This window comes from Podarcis cretensis (genome assembly GCF_951804945.1).
Source record: "Podarcis cretensis genome assembly, chromosome: 1".
Classification (NCBI taxonomy): domain Eukaryota; kingdom Metazoa; phylum Chordata; class Lepidosauria; order Squamata; family Lacertidae; genus Podarcis; species Podarcis cretensis.
This window is the reverse complement of record NC_137170.1, coordinates 79,539,121-79,551,313: the sequence shown is the minus strand read 5'-3', so window position 1 is coordinate 79,551,313 and position 12,193 is coordinate 79,539,121. Positions and strand designations below refer to the sequence as shown.

The following is a 12,193-nucleotide window of genomic DNA, read 5'->3' as shown; positions in this document are numbered from 1 at the left end:
TTGTAAAAATGCACAAACAAAACAAAATAAAAAGAACAAGAACAAGAAAAGAGCATTAAAGAGCCAAGCATGGGAAGCAACATCATGACACAGAAGACAGAAACTGACTGTTAGCTTTCTACTTGTTGGTCCAGCTTTGATTCACTGGCTGAAAGTTGTTAAGATGCTACAAGGCATTGCCTTGGTACCAGCCTCTATGTAGATCACTACCAACAATGTTGGCCAGCAGCAATTCTGGAATCTATCTCTCCAAGATCTTTCACCTTCCTACATGTGACCCCTTGGTTGAAAGGGCCAGGGATAAAACCCTCCCCCTGAGCTTGCCTTGTCTGGTACCTCTTCAAAACTTTAAGATGCAGGAAGGCAACCACAGGGATCCCAATAGTAGTCTAGCGTTGGAGGGAAAGCATTTTTACTTCTCTCCCATTGTTTCCAGTAGTTGGAACACAATGTGTTAATTTTAAAAAATCAAGAAGAAAAGAATGGAGGAGCATGAGAGTGTTCCACTGCTCTCACTTCCCATCTGCCAAGGACAGCCCGGAAGAGCATTGGATAAGGTGGACAAACTGCCTCCAGATTCCCTTCCCCTGCTTTAAAACTGTGCAGTTAAAATGGTAAAGGAAGTTTAGGTGTGAAAATCAAGTACTGCATAAATTTCAGTTCTCCATTACTCCACAAAATCTCCTTCCCCACCATCCCACCTCCAGTTAGAAAAAAGAAAAAAGGAAATGGATATGTCTGTAGCTTTGCTAATCTTGGAGGAATGTCTTTATATCCAGACAATCTGTACATATGGTGTCCTCTTCCTCCCCAGACGTTTGATTGATTGGCGGCAGTAGGCTTTGAGGTCTCCTGAACTCTTTCTTTGCTCTACCTGCTTCTCTTTGACAAGCTTCATGTTGCTACAGGCTTATAATGAGAAGGAGTGCTACTGCCATGGGGGCGATCCATCTTTATTTTGGCTTAGTTATCCCACAGGAAGGCTTAAACTTTGGGAGGGGGTTGGCTCATTAGGGGGACTTGCTATGGTGAACAAGTTTGGGTTTGCCGTAAGGTAGGGCAAAAATGGATTGCAAAATTTCACATGGACATTTTTTGAACTATAAGACTTTCCTCCATGGTCTTAACTCAATATTCCTTCACACCAAACCCTTTATTTATATACCCTTCATTCAGCATGGAAACACACAATAAATTCACAATGCAGGCAAGCTCCAGAGAGCCTTAAACTAAGCACAAAAACTCCGTTAGGCAGTGCTAAATAAATTAAGTTAAATGTATCAAGACTGGAGATACTAGCCAAAATTAGATTCGACACTAGCCTAGGGTGTTAAATCTCCTGAGGAACAGTTCAAAAACAATCTAAAGCAAAGTAGATTTATCCAAGAGTAGAACCTAATACTTAAGCAGATTAAAGGCTTAATTTCAGATCATCTTTATGACCTGACATCACGGCATTTAAAGGTTTGGAGTGTTGTGAGTTTACAGGAACATAAAATGACCATGGCATAGAATCACATTAGGCAGAGAGGAAAAGATGGAAATCTCACACTTTTTATGATATACCAGTACTTGTTCTGTAAGCCAAGAGAAGCAGCTTTCAGCCTTCAAATACTGTGTAACATAGATACCAGTATTAACACTCCCAAGTATTCCAATGCCATTAAAGTGTAGTAAGCGCTGTCAAGAAAAAAAATTGATTTGGTTTTGGTTTTTTGCCTAGGAAGTAAAGCCAATTACCAGCACAGGTTTGACAGTCATGACTCATTTGATTGTTATAACTGTTCCTAAATTGTAGTGTCTGCCTCTACTATATATTTTGCTCACTTTCCATTTGGGCACCTATTAAGATACCGCAACCCCATTTTGCATGATGGTTCCTGAGATCAAGGAGCAGGTTTGTCCATATTGGGATACAATTGGATGCCATTTTGAATCAAGATGGCAGACTGAAACTTAGAATTCCCAAGAATTCCCAAGCAACACCAAATTTGATGCTGCTTGGTATTAATAATTTGGCTTATATATTCATATCATTGCCTTATATGTTCATAGTGTCTTCTGTGCAGACTTTTAAAAGCCTGCTAAAAACTTCCCTATTCCATCAGGCCTATGCAGGCAATGATGTGCACAACCCTAACAATGGGCTACTGATGTTTGTTTTAAAATATTTATTTTGCTTTTTATTCATTTCAAATAATTTTTTAAATAATTTTTACTGTCCAGTTTTTTTTTACTGTCCAGTTTTATATTTTTATAAACCACTGCGATAGATTTTTATGATACAGCGTTATATACATTTAAAAAAAAATAAATAAAAAATTTAAAGGCCTGATATAGGTCTCTATGCTTCAGAAAAAGCTTGCTAGTCAGAACAAATAATCTGTAAAAGTTGTGCTTTGCTTAGCAAGGAATGGGTTTGCCCACCAGTTTTTGTAAGGCTATTTTCTAAGAATGGTAACACAGTACATATGAAGGAAATGCCTTGATCCTTGAGTTGCAGTGAAGAAATGGGGGGAAGGTTTGGTGTTGGACCTCACTGTAAATGCTGCAAGAGAAGCCCATGAGAGGCATTAGGTCAAGGGTACCTCAACTTTGGATGCCTGAACACTTACATAGCAAACTGTGTGTATCAGTTAACTATTTGTATCTTGTTCTCAGGATTGTGGGGAGGGGTGTCCGTTATATGAAACAAAACCAAATCTCAATTAGAACTTCTTTCTGTTAACTCTAAGGAAATATGTGACATGTATGCATTTTAATACGTATCTGCCAAAGAGCTGAACTCTGTGGCTTTTAAAAAGACCCTAAAACCTTTTTTTGTATCCCGAGTTTCTTTATTGGATTTTATTAGTGGCTATATATAACGTTATCTCTGCTGTGTTATTATATGCTATCCATTCTATTGTTGCATTGCTCTTAACGTTTTCATCTTCAGCTGGTTTGCACATGCTTGCCTTAAAATGTGGGGGTAGAAATAAAATAAAATACCAATATATATACAGTAAAAGCTGTGGTCATCGTGTTGCCGCCTTATAATTACCTCTCTGCAGCCACATATAATCATGCTTGGCATTTTAATCCGCACAAACTGTGCTGTGCAGACTAATCTGTGCTAGAGCTGGCATTTCTCTCTCATGAGATCTCCCTTCCAGACTAACAGTGCAATCCTGTGCATAAATACTCAGAGTTAAATGAGACCTACCCAATGTAAGGGGGTACAGATCTATAGCCTTAATTTTGCCATTTTTCCCCCTGAGTCCAGACTCTGTAAAGCTTCCTGTATGCTTGAACTGAAGGGGAATTTTTCCCAGAAGCATTTTCGCAGCCCTGACAGAAAAAGCTTTCCTGGGCTATGGGGCTCTTGAAGATAGAGGATCCCTTGACAGATTTTTAATCCAATCTTTAGGTCACTGTTAGGATGCAAGAGGACACAGAAGTTTCTAGATGCACAGTTACCAGGCATCCTTTAGAACATCCATAATGGTGAAACCAGTTAACATTAGGCTTCTATTTGTTGTACAGAAATGCAGTTTTATCCAAGGAATGTTGGATGCTGGGCTGGAGGGTCAACCTCCCACCCCCAGCAAGATGTGGCTGTTTCTTCCAGTGTACCCCCAAACCCACAGTGTGTTGGGCCAAATATGATTGTCGCCCAGCTATGCAAGCCAGCACATCTATCTCTTGCTGCCACCAAGGCAAAGCTCTGATTATGACAAGAGGGACAAGAGAAGACCGTTTCTCATGCTGCAGCAGAAGCCGACATCAAGCTGGAACAGGATGAGAAATGTGTGCCATCTCCTCCCTGAAATGCTTTTACCTCTGAGGCAGAAATAAAATATGATCCAGATTTTTCCACCCAACATTATAAACATTATTTACCCCTTCAGAAAACCTAGATGTATGAAATGTTCAATTATCTTAGAAAAATTCAAATACTATAGAGGAATGTTTAAAAGAAATGTCAGATTGAATAGTCACCTAACTACCTTTTTTCTCATATTTCGGGACAGCGGTTTCTGACTGTGTTTTATTAAAGCACATAACTCTGGAAGGTAATTACAACAGTCACACACCATGTCCTCAGGCTCAAGCTGGTATATAACTTAACAGGTAGCAGCCTGGGTAGCAGCAATATTTTTCATGAATGACTGGTGAGGAAACAATTGCTCTAACAGTCCTCATGTATTGCAACACCACAGTAATAGTACAAAAAAAGTAAGTAAAGGACCCCTGGACGGTTAAGTCTATCAAAGGCGACTATGGGCTGTGGCACTCATCTCGCTTTCAGGCTGAGGGAGCCGGCATTTGTCCACAGACAGCTTTCCGGGTCATGTGGCCAGCATGACTAAACCACTTCTGGTGCAGCAGAATACCCTAACAGAAACCAGAGCGCATGGAAACACCATTAACCTTCCTGCCACAGTGGTACCTATTTATCTACTTGCATTAGCATGCTTTCAAACTGCTAGGTTAGTAGGAGCCGGGACAGAGCAACGGGAGCTCACCCCGTCACAGGGATTCGAACCACCGACCTTCTGATAGGCAAGCCCAAGAGGCTCAGTGGTTTAGACCACAGTGCCACCTGCATCGCACCACCGTAATAAAGCACATTGTCTTATATTTCTTGAATTGCATGCAGTTGGGATGGGTGGGTGATTTCCCCCAGCTCTCCTCTATATTTGCAGCCTCTCCCCTCACCTGCAACCCAACACACACATTCCGAAGGACCCCCCAACTCTCAGGAGCAGATTTCCAGGGGGCACAGGAGGATCCAGAGCGATGGGGAGGGGGCGGCAGGAACTCCTGGCCTTATGAATGTAAACTCTGTTCTGTTGTTTAAAACCACAATTTTCCTCTTGGTGTCTCTACCTCCTCACTCTCATGCCACGGACACTGGTGTTGTGCAACTTGCCTTCTCCTTTGCTTCCCTATCCCACCATGACTTGCTGCAAGTCCAGGGTTGTGATGTGGCACTGCAAATCCTCTAATGGGGGCTGTGCAATGACAGCCGTATATTTTTATGTGTACAGGAAGGGGTGGGATTAATTCTTTTTTTGAGTCTCAGATAAAATGAAACAGAAAAGTTCATTTGACGGTATGAATTCTCCAAGTATCGAAACAGGAGAAAATGACTTCCGTGGCACAGAAAAGAGCAGCTTTTCTTTCTGTCACCAATTAAATGCCTGCATTTATGAAACCAGCTTGTTTCATTTCCACTCATTAACAACTTAATCTACATGGCCATATTATCTCCTTCATATATGACTTGTAATTTCCGGGTCATGAGTTGCTGTCTTCTTCTAACCAAGATGTTTAAGCCAATGAATATCCTGGAAAGAAGCCATTGTATGGCTCACACATCACTTGCCTTCTGCACACTTCAGCTGGATCTATAAGTATAATAGGAATATGTGCGTGCCTGCCACTGCTGATTACTTCCCTCTGCTCCCCACCAATGCGCAGGAGAAATGTTCAAGTCCAGTCCCATTGCCTGTCATGCTAGTTATCCATTTTCAGGAAGTTTTTAATGTAAAGGAGCATTCCAAAACAGCAGACCCTGTGCCTGCAGCCTCAAGTGGTGCAACCCACGTTACCAGGAGCCTGTCCTTTTATTCTGCTGCATGTGTAGGGCTAGCTGAAGCAGCCACTGTGAAGCAAATGTAAAGCCCTGTATTGGTGGAATGTGAGGCACGGTGCCCAGAGATACGTGCAAGGCATCAGCTGACAATGCAACTATCAAGGGAGAAAAAAGGCATGGGCTGACCAGTCTTTGAACTACAACCCAAATGCCCTCTGTGTCAGGTTGGTAGGGTAGATTCCACTCTCCCCCCCACCCCACATTTTTCTGACTACTCCTGTATGTCCCCTGCTGTGATACCAGGAGGGGTTTTTGTAGACCTTCAAAGCCCACCCCCAAATTTGTCCAATAAATAATAATAATAATAATAATAATAATAATAATAATAATAATAATAATAATAATACAGTGGTACCTTGGGTTAAGAACTTAATTCATTCTGGAGGTCTGTTCTTAACCGGAAACTGTTCTTAACCTGAGGTACCACTTTAGCGAATGGGGCCTCCCGCTGCTGCCGCGCCACCAACACGTGATTTCTGTTCTCATCCTGAAGCAAAGTTCTTAACCTGAGGTACTATTTCTGGGTTAGTGGAGTCTGTAACCTGAAGCGTATGTAACCTGAAGCGTATGTAACCCGAGGTACCACTGTAATAATTTTGAAAAAAATCTTTTTACTGACTGAATGCTCCCATCCTGGTGATACCAACAATTGTTTTGTGCACACACCCAAATGCCCACCAATTTATTTATTTTTTTAAATTACTGATCACTCCTATGGTCCCCTACTGCGATTCTGTGGTGCCAAAATGTTATTGTGATTACCCAAGACTTCCCCAAATTTTATCATTTTATTCAATCAATCAATTTAAGTACATTAGATTTGGGTTGTTGTTTTTAATGGCCACACCCACTTTGACATACAGCCCTTTGCCCCTGGTAGTTGACCACAAGACAATGAGACCACTGGACCCTAAAAGGTAATGCACTCCTGGTCTAATAACTACCATCATGTCTGACCTCTGAGGTTCCTGGGGGATTTTTGGTCAGCAATCCTTTGACATCCCCGCCCAAGGCCATTGAGTGACCTTTGTTTATTAATGTATTAATAATTTTTTAATATGCCATTCCATAGGAGTTCAGAGTGGCATGTCGTGAAATAAAAAAAAAGAAACAGTAAAATCCTAGAGGGCTCAAAAGCGTTTTAATACATGTTTAAAGTGTTAAAATGTCCTTCTAACACAATCAGCGAAGGAGCCATTCAGATATCCGGGAGGTGGGAGTTCCAGAGGTGGGGTGGAAAGGGACAGATAGACCATAGAAATGGCCTTGTGCATGCTGTTACCTTACAGATAGCTGAAGAAACAGCAAGATCTCAGCTCAGGATTATATGGAGGAAGGTGATTCTTCAGGAAACCTAGTCCCAACTTGTTTAGGAATTTATAGGTCAAAAACCATCACTTGGAATTGTGCTTGGAAATGAATAGGTGCCAATGCAGTTGGTACAAAAAGAGGGTGACATGAGTCTTATATCCCACTCCCATAGGAAGCTTTTATGGCTGCTAGCTGCTCCAAAGCCAGGACTGCAATTCAAACACTGTCCACTGCATCTCACTGGCTCTATGAAGTTTTAGCCACCTTGGTTGCATAGAAGAGCACGCAAATCGTCTGGACAAACGACCAAGGTTAGGACTAGGTAGTGGCTGGGGCTTTAGTGTCCTTACAGTTCCTAAACCTATTCCTATTACATAGCTTCTTTCCCCTGTGCTGGCCATTTTCATCCCATCCTTGCCCTGCTCCACTCACCCCAACCTTGTAAAAATAAAAATAAAAAATGTCATTTTCTGTGAATGTCTATATGCAGTAAACGGTATAGTTGTGCAAAATAATTGCAATGATTATTCATTCTGCCTACAGCTGGAATCTGTGAAAGTAGACCACAGCTTAGATCTGTTCTGGCAAATAGCAAACACCCGTGGATCGTGATATAAAAACGGTGTGGTTGTTGTTTTATTATTGCTAAAGACAGTGTTACAATTTTCATTAAAATCAAACGCCAGTCATTCAAAGTACAGATACTTTCTGCATAAAATTGAAGAGTACAATCTAAACTTAAGAAGTTCCATGATAGGCAGCCTTCCACTATTGCATAAAAGAAACTGTGAAGGCTATCAACTTGCCACCTGAGCAAGCCGGCTGCAGACTGATTTAGAGCTAGTATTGTGTTGTCATTCCACAAGCATAGTTACCTCTTTCCTCTCCACATCAGCTTGAATTTTTGCTTGAGTGACAGCAGCTTCTCTGTATGAAGAGCTGGCCTGCTTAGCTTGCTCGATCAGAGTCTTCAGCTGCTGAGCTGTGCTGAGAAGGGAGTTGACCGTCTCCTCAAGGTACAGCCAACTCCGCTGCTCCGTCATTTCAAGACCATTCACCACGGAAGCCGATATGGTTTTGGTGGGGGTGGCAGGTGGCACAGCCAGGGCAGGAAGTGAGGTCAATACTGAAAATCAAAAGAAATCCATTAAGATACTTGGGTTCGAGTTCAATTGGAAGCTTACTGTATAGTAGCAAATTTAGTCTGTAACTGCTTTGGTTCACCTCTCTGCCCCTTTAGGTAAAGGTAAAGGTACCCCTGCCGGTACGGGCCAGTCGTGTCCGACTCTAGGGTTGTGCGCTCATCTCACTTAAGAGGCCGGGAGCCAGCGCTGTCCGAAGACACATCCGGGTCACATGGCCAGCGTGACGAAGCTGGTCTGGCGAGCCAGCACCAGCGCAGCGCACGGAAACGCCGTTACCTTCCCGCTATAAAGCGGTACCTATTTATCTACTTGCACTTAGGGGTGCTTTCAAACTGCTAGGTGGGCAGGAGCTGGGACCGAAAGACGGGAGCTCACCCCGCCGCAGGGATTCGAACCGCCGACCATACGATCGGCAAGTCCTAGGCACTGAGGTTTTACCCACAGCGCTACCCGCGTCCCATTCTCTGCCCCTTTAGAGGTTCAGAATTACCTACAACCTGGGCTAATCAAAATTTCATACCACCAGCAAACCTCAGTTCCTGGAGGGAGTTCCAGAAGCACAGATTTCAAAACTATAAGTGTTACTGCATACTCAGTAGTTCCTTCCAAGCTTTGGAAGTCACTTTCTGCAGACATCCAGCAAAAGTCAGAGCTTTGTGTGTCTTCCGAGAAGCAACACACAGCTACTTCATCTTGCAACCCAGAAGGACAGCAGGGACTTCTTTTACAATACAGTCCTGCCCATGTCCACTCAGGCAAAAGTTCCACCATGTTCAATGGGCCTTAACCAGAAAAGTGTTCACAGGACTGTAGCCTTAATGGCATCTTTTAATGGGACATTGATCATGCACTAATCATGTTACCAGCTCTGAGCCTCTGGCAAGTGCAAGGACACAGGCTGAATACCAAATAAGCTTTAGAACAGCTTTGTTGAGGGACCAGGAGTAGGGAGGTTAAGTCAAGCTGTTCTCCACTGCTGCATCATTGAAAAAGGTTGGGTGGCGATGGGTACAGAAACATAAGCAATGAAGCACTTGGTCTGCAAGGAAAGACGTGTGTGTGTGTGTGTGTGTGTGTGTGTGTGTGTGTGTGTAAGCTGAAACTAATCAGCTCACTGTGGTTACACAAGTCACAACTGTTTTCAACAGTATTTGCATGAGGCCCCTACACAAGCCCCCACAGAAGAAACAAAGCTGCCTGCTTTGTGATGCCAGCTGCCCACAATACTTATGCCGCAAAAGGAGCAGTTGGCAAAGGGTCCCCCCGAAAATGTCAGACTCTTGCTTGTTTGCTCAGAAGTAAGCCCCACTGTTAGGTGTGTTTAGGTGTGTCACAATATAGACACAAATATTTGCATGTAATCCTATCTATGTCTACTCAAAAGCAAGTCTCTCTGAGTTCAATCCTACTCCTAGGCAACTGTTGTTAGGAGTATAGCCTTAAAGCCATAATTACACAAGTGTACAGATCGGATCAAAACAATTTTAAAATTCCAGTTTTCATCCAGAAAACTCTGCAAGAAATAATATGTCTATACACCAAGTATGCTTCCAGTTCCCCCAAATCATTTAAAAATGCTAACTACGTTTTAAATACAAACTTGCGTAGCAATTATTTAGCATGTATTAGACTTTAACCATACTGCAATGGGTGCAAGTTTCAAAGTTAAAGCCATGCATTAGAGAATCAAAATGTAAACCCCAAAGCTTTTATTAAGTTAGTAAATGAAACAGATGTTTGCTCAACTGTATCAATAGGATTGTAGTTAATTTGATACAGTAAAACATCCCTGTCTTCCATATATTTGCAGAAGCAACGGCTTTCAGCTACTGTGCTTTCTACAGTGAGGAACAAAGCTTGACATTTGATTGCCTGATCTTTCCATAAGTGTTTATACTTCTGTAGTCATGCCCAGTTAATGGGCTTTTTTTCTAATGCACTTGCTCTTTAGAATAGCCAATGCGCAACAGTGTGCTCAGAAGTGAATGAAAAAGGAAGGTTTAAGAGGTCACGAGGGAAATAAAACCTTATTAAGATCCATACCATGCAATATCATAACCACCACCAGAGGTTTTTGTTCTCTCTTTGCTCAGTGAATAACCCTAAAGAACTTGACTGGATGTGATTCTGCTAATACCATGGTGCTGAGAAAGTATAACCCCTTTGCTATCACCACCACCACCTTATAGGCCTACACATGGGCTCTATGACATGTTCAGTCAGACTCAGTGTGAGTTTTTGCCATGTGCTTCAGCTGACACCAAAATTGCTACTCAGCCTGCAGTTCATCTACAAACCAAGGCACCAGACTTGTGGGAGACAGTCCAAATGCAGCTGAATCAATAACGAGGTTTCCTCCAGAGAATCAACACAATGGTACCACTGGAACAGCCCCCAATGTATTCCAGAAACTGATAGGTTTCATAAATCCCCTGGGATGGCCAAATTAAGAGATCCCCTATTTTAAGAGATCCCCTATTCAGACAGAAATCAAAGCAGTGGGAGGAACCCATAGCCCTCCAGATGTTGTTGGACTACAACTCCTTGGCCATTAGCCAGTGTGGCTGGAAATGCTAGGAGCTTACCCGTATTTGAGCTGGTTAGCAGTCTGAACCCAATAAAAGCCTGGTCACAGGGCCTCTAGCCTCCAAAACATCTATCTCCTGGCCAGTATACAACAAAACACTCAGCACATGCCCTGCTATAAGTATTGGGCCACAATGCTGCTGCATTTGTATCTGAAACTGCATTCACGCACCCCCACCCTTCTCCTGATTCCCTATCCACCCCTCCAATCTGTGGAGAGATTAGCTAGCAAGCACTATGAAACATACTGAGCACTCCGAAAGTTATGTTATTTATGACTTCCAAAAGGGAACTTGATGAAAATGCATCAAAATCAAACCAGTCCCTTATGGAAGAAAGCTGATATTGACATATGCATCTAAGGTAAAATGCTGTTAAGATGTCTCACTTGCACAATTAGTTTCCAGTTGCGCAGACAAGAATTTTCCTCCCTTCCCAATGCAGCCCCCACAAAACCTGGTACTTGGGGGGACTCCCTGAAGCAGACTAGGCCTGGGCAATATATCAATGTATCGCCCAGGACCCGTCTAAGGGGGAGACCGCAATGATGGCTTCCCTCAGTGGTATATAATGGGTGAAACAGCTGCCTCCTGAGTCCCTCTGCTAAAAAGGTAAAGGTAAAGGTACCCCTGCCCGTACGGGCCAGTCTTGACAGACTCTGGGGTTGTGCGCCCATCTCACTTAAGAGGCCAGGGGCCAGCGCTGTCCGGAGACACTTCCGGGTCACGTGGCCAGCGTGACAAGCTGCATCTGGCGAGCCAGAGCCGCACACGGAAACGCCGTTTACCTTCCCGCTGGTAAGCGGTCCCTATTTATCTACTTGCACCCGGAGGTGCTTTCGAACTGCTAGGTTGGCAGGCACTGGGACCGAGCAGCGGGAGCGCACCCCGCCGCAGGGATTCGAACCGCCGACCTTTCGATCGGCAAGCCCTAGGCGCTGAGGCTTTAACCCACAGCGCCACCTGCGTCCCGAGTCCCTCTGCTACCAGTGCCCAAAGGAGAAACATGCTGCAGCCAGGTGCTGGAGGCAGAGGGACTCAGGAACAGTGGCGGTTTCACCAGCGATATACTGTTGAGTGAAACCGCCATCACGGTCTGTCCTCATATCAGCACAGAGGGGGAAACAAGCTGCATCGGTGAGGCGCTGATATAGCTTGTTCCTCCCTCGCTTTTTTAAATTGCTTGGCTGAGGAGCGCACCACTGCCCTTGCCTCAGCCAAGCAGTTTTATGGAGCCCCCAACTAGCCACTGGCTCGCACGATCCAACAGCAGGGTCAGGCTCCATTAAAGTGCTCCCGCTCCCCATTTGAGGGAGCCCCTATCCTTCTCCTGCTCACGTGTAAGAAGAAGGATTGAGGCTGCTCAGCTGGGGAGCAGGGAGCTTCTTGCCCCACCCCAGGCTAAGGAGCACAAACAAGCCCCACATCCCTCCTCCTGCGCCTCCCACCCATTTCAAGACAGCGGCGGATGCTGCCTTAGCTGCTGCCACTGCCTTGGCAGGGGGGAGGTG

At 43.9% G+C, this 12,193-nt stretch overlaps 1 protein-coding gene across 7 annotated transcripts in view; it reads right to left on the bottom strand.

Annotated features, from left to right (window-relative positions):
• The window catches only part of DEAF1 (DEAF1 transcription factor), a gene marked incomplete at its 5' end in the record, with an annotated part of 35,786 nt that overhangs the window by 11,605 nt on the left and 11,988 nt on the right, over positions 1-12,193 (bottom strand). For 5 of the 7 annotated variants that reach the window (XM_079970956.1, XM_079970960.1, XM_079970957.1 and 2 more), the window contains one exon: positions 7,828-8,078. In XM_079970956.1, the coding sequence (XP_079827082.1) occupies positions 7,828-8,078 (251 nt within the window). Of the gene's footprint in view, positions 1-1,550; positions 1,681-7,827; positions 8,079-12,193 lie in introns of all 7 variants that reach the window. The other 2 variants (XR_013837441.1, XM_079970961.1) reach the window with 1 other exon arrangement.